The sequence below is a fragment of the Theropithecus gelada genome, chromosome 18 (genome assembly GCF_003255815.1).
Source record: "Theropithecus gelada isolate Dixy chromosome 18, Tgel_1.0, whole genome shotgun sequence".
Taxonomy (NCBI): domain Eukaryota; kingdom Metazoa; phylum Chordata; class Mammalia; order Primates; family Cercopithecidae; genus Theropithecus; species Theropithecus gelada.
The window spans coordinates 52403085-52418845 of record NC_037686.1 but is presented as its reverse complement, the minus strand read 5'-3'; the positions used below and the strand labels follow the sequence as shown (position 1 = coordinate 52418845).

General features: G+C 45.8%; 1 protein-coding gene and 1 long non-coding RNA gene across 2 annotated transcripts in view; one reads left to right on the top strand and one right to left on the bottom strand.

The window, feature by feature from the left end:
• Positions 1–13951: 13951 nt before the first annotated feature.
• Positions 13952–15556, bottom strand: LOC112611675. The gene is made up of 2 exons (XR_003116709.1): positions 15348–15556; positions 13952–14792 (listed from the first exon to the last, which is right to left on the bottom strand). It is a non-coding gene; the product is annotated as an uncharacterized LOC112611675 (long non-coding RNA).
• CCBE1 (collagen and calcium binding EGF domains 1) overlaps positions 14628–15761 on the top strand; it is a 256629-nt gene continuing 255495 nt past the window's right edge. The window contains exons 1-2 of the mRNA XM_025365665.1: positions 14628–14822; positions 15308–15388. Of these exons, the coding sequence (XP_025221450.1) occupies positions 14692–14822; positions 15308–15388 (212 nt within the window). The 5' untranslated portion in view covers positions 14628–14691. The remainder of the gene's footprint in view (positions 14823–15307; positions 15389–15761) is intronic.

The window sequence follows — 15761 nt, the reverse complement described above, 5'->3', positions numbered from 1 at the left end:
TCCTCCCTATCAAATCTTCTCCCTGATGCCATCTGGAGTTGCTGACAGCTCCCGCACCCTACCATCCCCTGTGATGGGGAAATAAACTGCAAAACCTTTTACAAGTGTGAATCATCGTGCACCTGCCCATTCAATCTTCTTTCATGTAATTTGGAAAATAACTCTTTTTCACATAGAGCTTTTAAAAACACCTGGAAATATTGGAAGCGCAATAAGGCCAACCCCCTGCCCCCTACACTACCCTTAGGTACTACAGTCCTAATAATAACTAGAAGAATAAACACAATTGGATATCTGTCATGTGCTGGGTACTGTGCTAAGTGCTTTCAATGCATCAAACCATTTGATTCTCCGTAAGCAGTGAAGATAGATATGGCTATTATTCCTGTTTTCGTGATGCAGAAACAGAGGCTGAGAGAGGAGGTAAAGTGACTTTCTGGCTCTTCCTGACTCTAGAATTTGAGTTCTGACCCATCATATTATCAGCTGCTACCAACAGCAACTAATTCCTAGGTGAAGTCAGGGCCCTTTTTAAATCTTGATAATAATTGGAGTCTCATGAAAGAACTAGAACCACGCAATTCAATTTTCATCTCTATACTTGATAGTGAATGAAAGAATACCAGTCTGATTTGCACCAGAAGTACAAATCAAATTGCACTTTTTTTTTTTTTTTTTTTTTTTTTAAGACAGAGTCTCCATCTGTCACCCCAGGCTGGAGTGCAGTGGTGCAATCTCGGCTCACCACAACCTGCGCCTCCCAGGTTCAAGCAATTCTCCTGCCTCAGCCTCCTGAGTAGCTGGGATTACAGGCATGCGCCACCATGCCCAGCTAATTTTTTTGATATTTTTAGTAGAGACGGGGTTTCACCATATTGGCCAGGCTGGTCTTGAACTCCTGACCTTGTGATCTGCCCACCTCAACCTCCCAAAGCAAATTGCACTTCTGGTAGTTCAGGTTTCAGCTTGGGTGCAAGGCAGACACCAGGACTCTGGGAAGTCTGAGTCACAAATGTGCTGTGTGACTCTGACTGCTCTGAGTCTCAGCACCTTCACCTGTAGGGTGGGGCGCCCTGACTCAGTAATTCACACTTATTTCAGTGGAATCCTTTCCTCATGAAGTCTTACCTAAGCCTTCCGGTGGAAACCAGGAGACCCATTATCTTTAACGGGGCATCCTGCTGTAACATACATGATGCTCTCGCCCCAACAGAATGTTCAGGGAATACCTTCTGAGTACTTTGCTTTGATTTTTTTTTTTTTTTTTTTTTTGAGACAGAGTCTCGCTCTGTCATCAGGCTGGAGTGCAGTGGTGCGATCTCGGCTCACTGCAACCTCCACCTCCCGGGTTCAAGCGATTCTCCTGCCTAAGCCTCCCAAGTAACTGGGGTTACAGGTGTGCACCACCACACACAGCTAATTTTTGTATTTTTAGTAGAGACAGGGTTTCACCATGTTGGTCTCAATCTCCTGACCTCATGATCTGCCTGCCTCAGCCTCCCAAAGCGCTGGGATTACAGGTGCGAGCCACCATGCCTGGCCTGCTTTAATGTTTTATAGCTCCTGTTTTCAGGACAGTGCAAAGCGTTCGTTCATCCATTCATTTATGCTGCAAATAGTTAAGGAATGACTGATACAAAGTATTTGAAAGGTGTCAGAATTTATGATATCAGATGGATAGAAATCAGGAGATTGATTTTTAAAAAATCTCTTGAAGGGTATCATAACTTCATTATTGTTCTGTAACACAGAAGGAGAACAAATGGGTATTCTGAAAAAAACAAAAACCCGGAGCTGGAAGCCAGGAGGGCCGCGCTCTAGCTCTGCGTGCACCAAGGAGGGTGTGACATGATCTTTCTGGGTGTCAGTGTCCTCATTTGTAAATTTACAATAACAGGGTCTGCCTTACAGAATTGCTCTTTTCAATGCATGTGTAGGAGCTCATGGAGAGTGTCCCTAGGAATCACACTCAGAAAATTTGGAGCACCCAGACATGGCCCAAAGGGTTTTATTACTGGGAAGCAGTAATTACAGGAGACGGAGATGAGGCTGGGCTCCAAGACTTCAATTAAGTGACAAGAGAAAGTGGTCACCGCAAAGCTCCTAATCCTGGGTTGTGCACCCAAGGAAGGGATGCACTGGGTGGCTAGCAGGAGGAGACCAAAGCTGGGGCTGAGAGATTGTGAGGAGGGCAATTGTTTTACTATAGCAGGGTTTGGGGAAACTTAGCGGGTACAGTCACTCCTTACATTGTTTCCCAGCTCCCACCCTGATGGAATGTGCATCAGATTCCTTTTTTTTTTTTTGAGACAGGGTCTCATTCTGTGGTCGAGACTGAAGTGCAGTGGTGCAGTCTTGGCTTACTGCAACTTCCACATGCCAGGCTCAGTTGATCCTCCCACCTCAGCTTCCCTGTAGCTAGGATTACAGGTATGCACCACCATGCTCAGCTAACTTTTCAATATTCTGTAGAGACAAGGTCTCGCCATGTTGCATGAGCTGGTCTCAAACTCACAGGCTCTAGCGAACTTCCCACCTGGACCTCCAGAAGTGTTGGGATCGCAGGAGTGAGCCACTGGGCTGGCTGGCTGATTCTTCATAACTGAAAAAGCCAGTCAGATTGAGAAAGCTGCATGAGGATGGAAAAGGAGCTTCCAGGCCACCCTGCTTCATCTGTATCAAGTGCTGGTGAGGAGATGCTGCTGTGCCCCAGGGATCTGAAATTCTACACACCTAAAAGAAACTTGCCTTTCCTACCGTCCATACAGTCATGGGAACAGGGGCTTCCTTGGAGCCTCCCTTTCTCCTGGACTGTCTCCCAGCCGCCAGGTCCTGCCAACGGTCCCTCACAGAGTTCCTTTGTATCCCTCCCTCCTGCTCCATGCCAGCACCACAGTTCCAGCCCATGTCACTTCTAGTCCAGCCTGTTCTCCTCCAGTTTCAACCTCTCAATTTGTTTTCCTCCCAAGCCTCTAGACCAGCACTGTCCAAAAGAAATCTAATGTGAGCCACATACGCAATTTTACATTTGCCAGTGATGACCACGTTGCCTAATGAATAAGGTATCCGACTTGGGATTAGAAGATTCAGTGTGCCAGTGGCCTTGTTTAAAAAGTAAAAAGGAACAGGAGAAATGCAAACATTTAATACATTTTACTTAACCCAATATACCCAAATTATTAATACACAAAATTTTAATAAGATATTTTTATGTTTTTCCATACTAAGTTTTTGAAATCTTGTTGCATATGCACATACCGCACATCTCAAATTTGGACTGGTCACATTTCATATACTTACTTGCCACAGGTTGCCGGTGGCCTGGACTGGACAGTGCAGGTGTAAATGCAACCTCATCACTTGAGAACTTTCCAAAATCCTTTAGTTCACCGCCCCACCCCCACCCCAAGATAAGCTTCAGTTTCACCTCTGCCTTTCTTTGCAACATCAGGTTTGACCCTTCCCCCAATACCACACACTGCATTCCCACCATACCAAACTTCTGGCGGTTCTTAGTCTGTAGCAGACTCGCTATCACCCCAGAACCTTTTATATACCCTATTCTTCCGCCTCCATTTGGGCATACCTCCTCTTTGAAGCCACCCCCCTACCCTAACCTAACCTAAGGCACATAGCAGGCAACATAATGACCTTTAAAGCTGTATGCGTCAAAATCCCCAGAACCTGTGAGTGCGTTACCTTACACAGCAAAGGGTCTTGAGATGGGAACATCCCTGGGTTATGCAGATAGGCTCAAAGGAATCAAAAGAGGCCTTATAAGAAGGAAGAAGGCGTGTCAGAGTCAGGGAAGGAGATAGGATGAAGGAAGCAGGAAAAGAGAGATTAGAAGATGCTGCACCACTGGCTTTGAAGATGGAGCATGGGGTCAGGAGCCAAGGAATGCAGGTGGCCTCCAGAAGCTACATAAATCGAAAACAATTCTCTTCTAGAGCCGGCCGAAGGAACACAACCCTGCCCAGCACCTTGATTTTAGCCCACTGAGACTGATTTTGGACTTCTGACCTTTGGAACTGTAAGATAATAAACTTGCATTGTTTTAAGCCACTAGGCTTTGGTACTTGTTATAGCAGCCTATGGAAACGAATACAAGCACTTTTTCCTTGTAACTCCTGTAGCTCCTTACCTCTAGCATGCAGCACTGATTTTCATGTGCTTAGGTTTTCTTGCTTCTCTGTCCAGTACACTTGGAGCTCCTTGGAGACAGTTATTCTCTCATTTACTTTATTTGTGCCCAGGAAGTCTGAGCCCCAAATGTCTGTGTTTTATTTGTTGTTGTTGTTTGTTTGTTTTTGAGACAGGGTCTCCCTCTGTTGCCCAGGCTGGAGTGCAGTGGTGTGATCTCACCTCACTGCAGCCTCCATCTCCCAGGGTCAAGTGATCTTCCAACTTCAGTCTCCTGTGTAGCTGGGACTGTAGGCACACACCACCATGCCCAGCTAATTTTTGCATTTTTTGTTAGAGATGGGGCTTCTCTATGTTGCCCAGGCTGGTCTCAAGCTCCTGGACTCAACTAATCTACTTGTCTCGGCCTCCCAAAGTGCTGGGATCATAGACATGAGTCACTGTGCTCAGCCTCTCATTTACTTTAATTACTCCTACACCCAGCATTGCCCAGCATATAGTAAATGCTCCTTTAAAAAAAAAAAAAAAGAACGAAGGTAGTGGAAGGTCTTTCTTCTCCTTCTTACAGTGAGAGAAGAGCCTCCTCTGCGCCACACCCATGTTGGCAACACTCAAGCATTCACATAACAAGGAAGCCAGGAGCAGTTTCTGTGGCCAGCAGCAGGGGAGCTGAAAGAGGCATTGCAGGAAGGAGCAAGAAGGGCCCTGCAGAGGGCTGCTGTGTGACATGCTCCAGAAACTTTGAAACCAGAAGCATGGAGCTTAAGCTTAAGGACTGCATGGAGCTGGGTGCAGTGGCCCACACCTGCAATCCCAGCACTTTAGGAGGCTGAGATGGGAGGATTGCTTGAGCCCAGGAGTTCGAGACCAGCCTGGGCAACATAGAGAGACCCTGTGTCTACAAAAAATTTAAAAAAAATTAGCTGGGCATGGTGATGTGTACCTGTAGCCCCAACTAGTCAGGAGGCTGAGGCAGGAGGATTGCTTGAGCCCAGGAACTTGAGGCTACAGTGAACTATGGTCTATGATTGCGCCACTACACATCAGTCTGGGCACAGAGGGAGATGCTGTCTAAGGGGGGAAAAAAAAAACTGCACTGGATTTGTGAAAAATTGGAAAATAAACAGAATTCTAAGAAGATTTTTGTAGCTCCTCTAGGGCAGCTGAGTGAAAAGGTAGCTGCTGCACTAAGTCTCAGGGGTAAGATCAGGGCAAGTGTGAAGGCGTAAGGACTTTTCAGTCAAGAAGGAGCCGGTGGCAAGGAAGAGCAAGAACAAGTGAATGGGAGATTCACTAAAACCCCGGCCTGAGGAAGGAAAGGATTAAGCAACTGCGATTTGGAACTAGGAGAGAAAGCAGTCCCGTTGAGAGGTGGGAGAGACACCTGTGTAGACTAGGACTTCTCAGGCTTGGCTCTACTGACATCTCGAGCCAGCCAGTTCCTTGTTGTGTCACCGTGGCAGGAGGGGCCGCCCTGTGCATTGTAGGATGTTCAGCAGCATTTAAGGAAGAGCAGTGTAGCTGACAGAAAATAGCAGAGAATAGATCATAAAGCCACAGGAAAGAGAGAGGTGGTGGGTAAAAAAGAGTCTCACCCTAGAAGGAGTGACAGCAAAAATGATTGATGGAAGAGGGAACAGACATGAAGACAAGCAAAAAGCAGAAAGTACAGAAAAAGACCTGAAAGGAAGTCTGGGACGGCTGTCCAGGGAGTGACGCTAGCCTGAGAGGGAATCGACCTCAAAGCAGGACAATCCGAGGGTTTAATGACAGGTTATTGAAACACAAGGTCAGGGCCCATTAGGCCCATTAGTCTTCTATCAGGACGTAAAGATGTGAGAGCCAGATACATGTCAAATTGCATACACACACATCACTTCCAGGTTTATTATAATAATACTCCAGATAAATGTTGGAACTGAAAGAAGCTTCGAAAAGTCTCAACTCGCTTTCTAATCATCATGACGCTCATCAGAGGTTTCAAACCAAATAAACATCGCTGAAAGATCGGTTCAGGTTTAAACATCACTAATCAAGCAGAAAGATGGTAAACAATTACCCTGATCTACCACAAACAAAAAGGGATGCAAACCAATTGAGTGAAACTAAACCAAGTCAGCTCTTTTTATCTGGCATTCCTTTGGGATCCTGCATTGCTGGTAAAGATTAGGACTAAAGAATGCAGAACCATGCTGATCTTAAACCATTCACTGCAGACGAGTCAACAACCTCCAAGAGTTGTGTTTGTGTGTCGTCGGGATGTGTGAGAGGAGGAACGGAGACATCAATTCAAAGCTCTTCCAGCCATCTGGAGCAAAACCTGGTTGCAACTGCTTGCCCTTTTCTATTCATTCTAAGTTTCAGAGAATCACTTTCCAATTAGAAGGAGGTTCCACAGGACTGTGCTGTACTCTGAAGTTTTAAAAACATTTTGTCTAGGTATTTCCTTGTGGTGATTTGCAGAAATGCTCTCCGTGAGTAGTCTTCATAATCTCCTAGTTTTGTGAGAGTTCTAGGTCTGATAAGAACCTGTTTCAGGGCCAGAGATAGAACTGGAAGGACAGTTTGCAGAAGTGCCAGAACTCCGAGTTGTGAAACCTCATCTCATTCTTCTCATGCCAGCATTCCCATGTAAATCAGCTGTTTGCCTCTAGGAGGACAGGTCCAATGGATAGAGCTCAGCTTTGCTGCAGAGAGCTTTGGGGCTAATATACGCAGGTGAGAACTTACGGGGCCGGCTGGTTAACAGAACTGCAGAAGATTGTGCCTGAGCATTAACTCAGGCAGTGTCGGGGTTACTGGTTATGGTGGTGGACCATGGGCCTTCCCTGGTTTGCATTGTGTCCCTGGGTAAACATGCTGGATGCAGTCTGTCTCTTAGGCAAAAACTACCCAGTTGCTTACCTCTCCAAAGGACAGTTTAGTGTAGTGATGAGAGCGTGAGCTCTGGCACCAAAACTGTCCTGATAACTGTACCTTAGGCATTTAATAAAATCACTGTCTCAGTTTCCATATCTTTATTTTAATTTCTTATTTATTTATTTTTGAGATGGAGTCTCGCTCTGTTGCTCAGGCTGGAGTGCAGTGGTGTGATTTCGGCTCACTGCAACCTCTGCCTCCCGGGTTCAACCAATTCTCCTGTCTCAGCCTCCTAAGTAGCTGAGACTACAGGCATGCGCCACCACACCAAATCAGTTTTTGTATTTTTAGTAGAGATGGGGTTTCACCACGTTGGCCAGGCTGGTCTCGAACTCCTGACCGCAAGTGATCTGTCCAGCCTCTGCCTCCCAAAGTGCTGGGATTACAGGTATAAGCCACTGCATCCCGCCAGTTTCCACATCTTTAAAATGCAGACAATAATAGAATCAGTGACAGAAGATTGTGATAAGGCTTAAATGTGATAATACCTGTATAGTGCTTAGAATAATGTCTACATGTACCAAATGGTCAATAAATATTTGTTATTCTTTATTTTTTGTGCCAAAGTCTTGGAAAATTATCATCATCCATTAAAAGCTTATAGGAATATAGCTTTCTTGGCATTATATAATGAACCAGGCCTCTATTATTTTTGTTATTTGTTTTGTTGATTGCTCTACTGCTCAGGCTGGAGTGCAGTGGCATGATCATGACTCACTGCAGCCTCAGATTCTCAGGCTCAAGCGATCTTCCCACCTCAACCTCCTGAATAGATGGGACTACAGGTGTGCACTACCACACCCAGCTAATTTTTTTTTTTTTTTTTGTAGAAACAGAGTCTATGTTGCTTAGGCTGGTCTTGAACTTCTGGGCTCAAGCAATCCTCCTGCCTCATCCTCCTGCCCAATCCCTGTATTGGGATTACAGGTGTGAGTTACTGTGCCCAGCCACAGGACTCTGTTTTTTTTTTTTTCTTTTTTTGGAGACGGAATCTCACTCTGTCACCCAAGCTGGAATGTAGCTGCACGATCTTGGCTCACTGCAACCTCTGCTTCCCGGGTTCAAGCAATTCTCCTGCCTCAGCCTCCTGAATAGCTGGGACTATAGGCGCACACTGCCATGCCCGGCTAATTTTTTGTATTTTATTAGAGACAGGGTTTCACCGTGTTGCCCAGGCTGGTCTTGAACTCCTGAGCTCACGCAATCCGCCTGCCTCGGCCTCCCAAAGTGCTAGGATTACAGGCGTGAGCCACTGTGCCTGGCCCACAGGCCTCTATTTTCATTAAGAAATGCATTCCACATTCTATTGCAATCTTTAACAACTTAAAAAAAATCTAACAACTTTTAAATCCTGAACTCTGAGATTTTTCTACACAGAATGGACTGTTGTTTCCTTTAAACACAGCAGCTCTTCAAGGAGACTGTGGACTCCTTAGGCTGGGGCCCCTTACACTGTTGCAAACTTTCCTGATGTCACCCAGTAAGAAAAGCTCAATATAACATGATGTCGCTAATGGATAGATTTGAAGAGAATTATTTTTGCCTCTCTAGAATTGATCAGGCTAGGCGCTGTGGTTCACGTGTGTAATCCTAGCACTTTGGGAAGCCGAGGTGGGAGGATCGCTTGATCTTAGGAGTTGGAGGCTGTAGTGAGCTATGACTGCACCGCTGTACTCCAGCCTGGGCAACAGAGCGAGATCTTGTCTCTAAAATAAATAAATGAAAAATAGAATTGATCACAGCTGGGTTTTAACTAGGTAGCCTCTCAAACAATGAGGTAAAAGTAGGACAGACGGTAATCAGAAGCACAGCTCTTCTCTAAAGGAAGTTTATACATTCTATTTTCTAGCAACCATTATTGGGTGATTTGATATAGAGCCTTGGTCACCCCCTAATGTCTGATTAAAGCACAATGTTAATGACACCAATGTCAATTCTGCTATTTATTTGAGGCTGTTCTATGACATGGCATGCTATCATTAGCTATTCATTTCATGAAGTTATCTTTCATGGAAAGCAAATAAGGTGAGACAGGGTGGGTGGTCCAGCATAACTGCATCCTAATTATTGAAGAGAAAAATTAAAATAATCTTAAGTATCATTTATTACCGCTGATGTGATGGGCTTGTTATATCTCATTTACTCTTTTCATCAGTTCTATGAGATGGATATTGTCATTCTGTTTTATTTGTGGATAAACTGAGTCACAGGAAGATGAAGCAAATGTTTCAGGGTCACAGCGGTATTAGGTGGCAGAACTGAATTTCAAACCAATGTAAAACTTACTTGAAGTCTAGTTTTTTCCCAACTCCCAGTGCTATTTTTCTAAGCCCAGTTTTTAAAAGAGGAAAGTAAGGTCAACCTCATATCCAGAGGAAAAAAATGTTTTAAATTAGCATCCTCTGCTGGCATGGGTAGTAGAGTTGTATTTATTCCACCATAAAAGATATCTTGGCTCAAATCAAAATACTTTCAAAGTCAGCATTATTACCTGTGAAATTGGCTTGATACCATATTACTGAGTGAAGTATCTCCCAGTTCTTAATAAACATTAAGTAACTCTTACCCTCACGGAGTTAAGGGAGATAAACAGAGTTTGTTCTCCAAAAATAAAAGAAATGTTGTTGGCATTGGAATGACAGACACTCAAAGGAGTCAGCTCGTAAGTCCTTGGGTGATTCAACTCCATTTTCTAGAACAGGGACTTCACAGCATGGGCCAGTGGCCCGACATCTGCTGCTGGCCCCTTGTCATTCCTTGTTCATGCTCATGGGGACAAGAGATGGGTCAGACCAGCTGCAGCTCCTGCCGTTTCTATTTGTTGCAAAGGGAGCTGCAGAATTGAGTGGTGTTAGAACACACTTGTCCACCCCAAATCCCAGGTTTGATCCTATAGCTCTTGATTGGTCAAGGAGACTGCCAACTCATATTGCCTCAACAGATACTGCTTTGGGGGAAAACCTAGACTGGGCCCCTATGTGGTAGAACTTTCGAGACCAAATAAGACATCTAAATTACATGAATAATTTTTCTTGATATTTTTGGAGATAATTATGTAGCATGAAGTGTCTCTTTTTTCTATTTGTACATTTTTTGAGTGGCCTACCCACATATAAAGCTAACTAATCTTTGAAAATCGCTTTTATTTCAAAATTGGGCAAAAATGGTGTGATTCTATTATGGACACGGGAATCAGACATTTCTTCCTGTCTTGGGAGAATATTCCAGAGACCAACAGCTTCAATCAACTTTCAGAATTTGCGCAAGTTAAGACAGGCTTAGCGCAAATGTAATGTACACACCCCAAAACCAGGGCTTTAACATCCATTTACTGTTTTAAAAACTTTTTATTCTCCTTGCCTCAAATAGTCCCCCACAATGGTTTGGAGATTGGCACACTTTCACACCTTCCAAGATGTAACCCTAATTCTCTAAGCAGACCTGGCTATATACGTCAATCAAAACTGAAACTGAAGGAAAGGTATCAGGGCCATCTGTTTATTTTAGGGATATCTTATCATATGTCTATCACTCACAGTACAATATGAACTTTACCCACACTTGTTGAGCCTTGTTTCACCTTACCTTACAGTTAGGTGACTGTTGCTATATTTCAGGGAGACTGGGGGAATAATCGGTCATTTTTTTCTAAGCAATTTATAGACTTTTCTTTTCTGGTTACCTTGAATCTCATGACTGATCATGTAATTATCCTGAATTGACTTCTGAGAATTTGAGAACTGACTTGTGATCTGCTTGAAACGTGGCCCAGGACTTTCTGCTTATATAGCCCTGCCAATTAACATAACATCAGCTTTATTTTATTATTTGATCCTGATTTTTCCTTTGCCTTAATTTCTTTATCTAATTTTGCCCAATACTACATACACTTTGTGTACGTATGTACACACACACACACACACGATAAAATAGTTTTTGTCAACCACCACAAATCTTTTTTATAGGAAAATCTTTAAATAGTGAAATGAATTGTCCCAATTGGTGGTGGTCTGTTCTTTACATCCCGATTTTCTCCAAATAAGATGTTGGAGTCCCTTAAAACTGAGAAGAGACCATTGGTTTTATTTAGAAGCATATTCTCTGCCCTGTGGCCTGGTGTTTACTTTTCTTTTTTCCTTTCACTTTACTTTTGTACGCAGTCCTCTCTCTATTCTCCGGCCAGTCACCCCACCCCCAGGCAACATGCAGCAGTACTACTTAACAATACCTGGTCTACCAGGGACTCTAACCTATAACATAGTATGCACTAGAAAGCCCTAGACACAGCCCCATGTCACAGGACACAGTAAATTGTGTAACTATCCACTCTCTGGTTTGTTTCAGGGAAACTGACAGATCTTTATGAAAAACTTTGCAGAGAAGTGGTATGCTGAAAAGAAATAATCACATAATCACACACAGCCTCCCTCAAGGACCATTTAGGGCCCTATCATTAATCTTTGTAACACCCCTACGAAAGAGGTGGATGGAAAGCTCTCTCAGGCCAGTGTTTCATAGGTGAGGGGACAGGGCAGGCCTGGGCTTGCGCATGGTTTAGAAGGGAGGAAAGAAAACTCAGCACCCTTAAGGCTCCCACCACGGTCAGCCCCAGCACTGACATCTCCCATGCAGCCCGCATCCTGGGCAGTGCAGGTTTTGTCTTCTACAGGAGTATTTAGTTTCTTGGGGGCAAGTATCCATATATGGCCATCCATAGCTCTTTCCAGCTTGGCAGTGCTCCCCGGACCAGCAACCCCTCCATGCACCCCATGCTGTCAGTAGCTGCTAGTAGGTTGAAATTACAGGCCTCTAGACAAAGTGTTTTCAGAAGGTTTCAGCTCCAGCTCAGCCCTTGCAGAAATGTATGAAATGCTCTGACCACCCACCATTGGGATTTCCTCCCTGTGCAAACCTGAGCTGTTTGCTGGGCCCCAGCACCTTCTCTAACCCCTCATTCTCATAGGCGCTCAGCACCAGGAGCTGAATATAAAAAGGCGGCAAAGTAGGCTCTGATGCCAATCTTCTGCCACACAGCTGTGTATAATGGTTTTGCTGCTATTTTGCAGCCTGAATCACTTTCCCTGAAATGCTGCAGGTCTACACTTGTAGCCTAGTAACTGCTTAATGAAACTGATAATTAATCTTCTACACCATGCTCTATTACTGTAGAACTAACATCCACAATGCAACAGTAGAAGAATAAAATGAGTAAAGATGAGAAAAAAGACAGGAAGTTGTCAAAATACAGTAACTGGTAAGGAATTAAAAATGGAACCTCCTACAAGATGGCGTCTCCCTCCCAAGATGGAAATCAAACAGTTTTTGGTCACAATCTGAAGAGATACAATTATCATAAACCCCAGAAGGGCTTTCTCATGTGCTTAGTGAGGTCTCTCTTTAGGAACCCAAACAACTGTTATCAAATGGATTCTTATATATCTAGGAAGTGAAAAGCTAGAAAGCTAGAAGGCAAAAACTTAAAGTTGTGTGCAATACAATAATTATGTTACAAGTAGTAATGTTTACTGGGCACTCAATATATGCCAGGCATGATAAACAAAATGCTATAGATTTATATAGTAATGTAGTTATTACTTCATTTAATACTCATAAAAATGGATGAGAGATATTTCCCCATTTTACAGACGAGAAAACGGAGTGTCAGAAGGTTAAGTAACTTGCTTCAGATCACTCCTCTAGGAAACCAAACAGCCTGAATTTGAATCCAGTTTTTTCTGACCTCATGGTAAGTTTTTTTTTTCTGACCTCATGATGATCACTGTCCAGTTTTGCAACATTCTGAAATGTCTTCTGAATTATCAAATAAAAATCAACTTATTTGTGTTAAGTAGCAGTGTCATATTTTAAAATCAAGTGGGTGGTCTTCCGAATATGTAAGTTTTGTAAAATAAACCAACAAAAACGCATCTCACCGAATTGAGAAATGAGATGCTCAGACTGAAGGGATATTTTGGGAACCAAATAAAATCTTGAATATGAAAAATCTTAGGAAAAGACATAGCATTCTACAGAAGAATGAGAATGTCATTGCTATCAAAAATATCAATGTGGTCTGGCTGCTATGGCTCATGCCTGTAATCCCAGCACTTTGGGAGGCTGAGTTGGGCAGATCACTTGAGGCCAGGAGTTTAAGACCACCCTGGCCAACATGGTGAAACCCTGTCTCTACTGAAAATACAAAAATGAGCCGGCTGTGGTAGCATGCGTCTGTAATCCCTGCTACTTGGGAGGCTGAGGCAGAGGTTGCAGTGAGCCAAGATTGAGACACTGCACTCCAGCCTGGGTGGCAGAGCGAGACTCCGTCTCAAAATAAAAATAAAAATAAATAAATGTGTATGTGGTATGTGTGGTAATTCTCAGTTGACCAGGATATTCTGTTTATCAAAACACGTGCTTACCTAACCAACTTACACACCGGTCACTTGTCAACAAGCCACCTTTTCACCTCACCTCGTAGTGCTGTGAGATGCAGAACCATGCATATTTTAGAGCTTAGGCATTAGAACTTTTCCTTTTCCAACTTATTTCTGCGCCACATCCACGTCCCCAGTTTCTCTTGAAAGGGCTGAGAAAACTCCTAAAGAGCAACAAAGTGTTAAGTTGCTGACACGCGAATTACAACTAGGGTCACCGTCAAGGAAGCCAGTTTAGGGCCCCCCTCCTCCGTTTTCTTGCTACCTATAAACGCGGCTGCATAGACTAGCAGGTAGCAGCACCTGTAATTAATTTGCCCCCACGCGTCTCATTTGATGGGGGAGGGGGGCGTTTCCAGCTGTGATGTGCTCGGCATGGAAACAATATTAACGCCGCTGAGGGGAAGGAGATGTAAGGCTCCCAGGAAGACCTCCTTACTTCTTCCGAACTCGAGTTATGAAGAAGACAGAGCATAGTTTATTGACCAATGAAACAACCAGAGAAATTTCTTCTAAAGGTTTCAAGGAAGAGTGATTATACCATATAAATACCGCTATTTCAGGTTTGAACAATTTGAGAGGCCCGTTTGCCTTTCAACTCCCCCTTCCTCACATAATCTGAGAAAAGAAGACTAAGATAGTTGAAAAGCGCAGGGTAGGTCCTCAAGGAGGAAAGGCGAACACTGGCCTGACCCTGGGCTTTAGACACCCATGGACAACAGGAAGGAAGCTTATTAACCCCTCTCCTCCCCCTCCCTCTTCTCCCCGGTGGAGAATCGGCTCCTCCTCCTCCCGGTCGTTCGACCCTGGTGCAAAATGCAAACAACCGCCCGCTTTCCCCACCCTGCGCGGTTTTCCCAGAGGAGGGAGAGGGAAGAGTCGAGGACGCAGCCCCAGGCAAGTCTGTCAATCCGGCGTGAACGTCCCGACGAGACAACTTGGACCCCAGGGCCCTCGTGCCGGCCGGACACCGCAGGTACCCCCTTTACCTGCCTCTCTGCTGGTACCCCAACTCCTAGCCTTATTTTCTCCCCAGCCACATAATATTCCGGACCTCTGCTCCCCGTGCAGGTGGTGCAAACGCCCCTGCTCTCCGGCGCCCCCTGCCGGGAAGAGGGAAGGCGGCGGCCGCGGAGGAGCAGGACGCGGGGCCGGGACAGAGCTCGGCTCTGGGAAGAAGCCGGGAGCTTCCCTGATGGTTCCGCCGCCTCCGAGCCGGGGAGGAGCTGCCAGGGGCCAGCTGGGCAGGAGCCTGGGTCCGCTACTGCTGCTCCTGGCGCTGGGACACACGTGGACCTACAGAGAGGAGCCGGAGGACGGCGACAGGTAAGCGCTGCAAGCCCCAGCGGAGGGCGAGCTCCCGCTGGATGCGCGTCCGGCTCGCCAGGGCGCCCACTCCCGCAGCGATCCGCACGCCCTCACTCCTCTGGCCGTAAGGAGAGTGCTCAGCTGTCCTGGGCTACACTTCCCTTAGCTCCCGGGTATCAGCCTATGCGCCCTGCCATCCGTGGGTCGCGTTTGGGATGCCCTCCGTCTAGCGTTCCTGCCTCCCCCCAGGTATCACACCGGCGGGCACAGCTCGTGAACCCCGCTTCCTTTCTCCTGGAGCTGGTTCGCTCCGTCGTGACCCTCGCCTGGCTCGTCCCTGTGCCCGGAGTCTGCTCCGCGTACGCGTTTGGGGACCAGCCCCTGCCCAGCGCGCCGGGACGCGGAGCCCGGCGATCCCCCACGCGCCAGGGACTCCCCAGCGCGCACTGCCCGCCTCCGCTCTCTCGCTGAGAATCAAACGTTTCCTCTGCACTTTTTCGTAGAGAAATCTGCTCAGAGAGTAAAATCGCGACGACTAAATACCCGTGTCTGAAGTCTACAGGCGAGCTCACCACATGCTACAGGTAAGCCTGGGGGCTCTACGGACTGTTCGCCACTGCGCAACGGGGCTGACTGGGGAGGTGGCGCCGTAAAGGAGGGGTTTGGAGATGCGCTTGGGACCCGAGCAGCGTTTACACTGGAACGTGCTGGGTGCGTCACGCGCGGTGCGAATCTTTGAGTGTTGGTTGGATAGGAGTCAGAGCAACACTAGGCAACTGAGTTTGCATCTAGGGTGTGTGCCCTGAGATCCTGAGGATGTTTGCCGCTCCCTGAAATACTTGCGTGGCGAAAGTTGGAGAAGAGGCGGCTACAAGTCTGTGAAGGAGATTGGATTGGATTTTGGGTGTAAACAGTGGGGCATAGCAAACACGGATGGTGGCTTTTGTATTCGTGTTT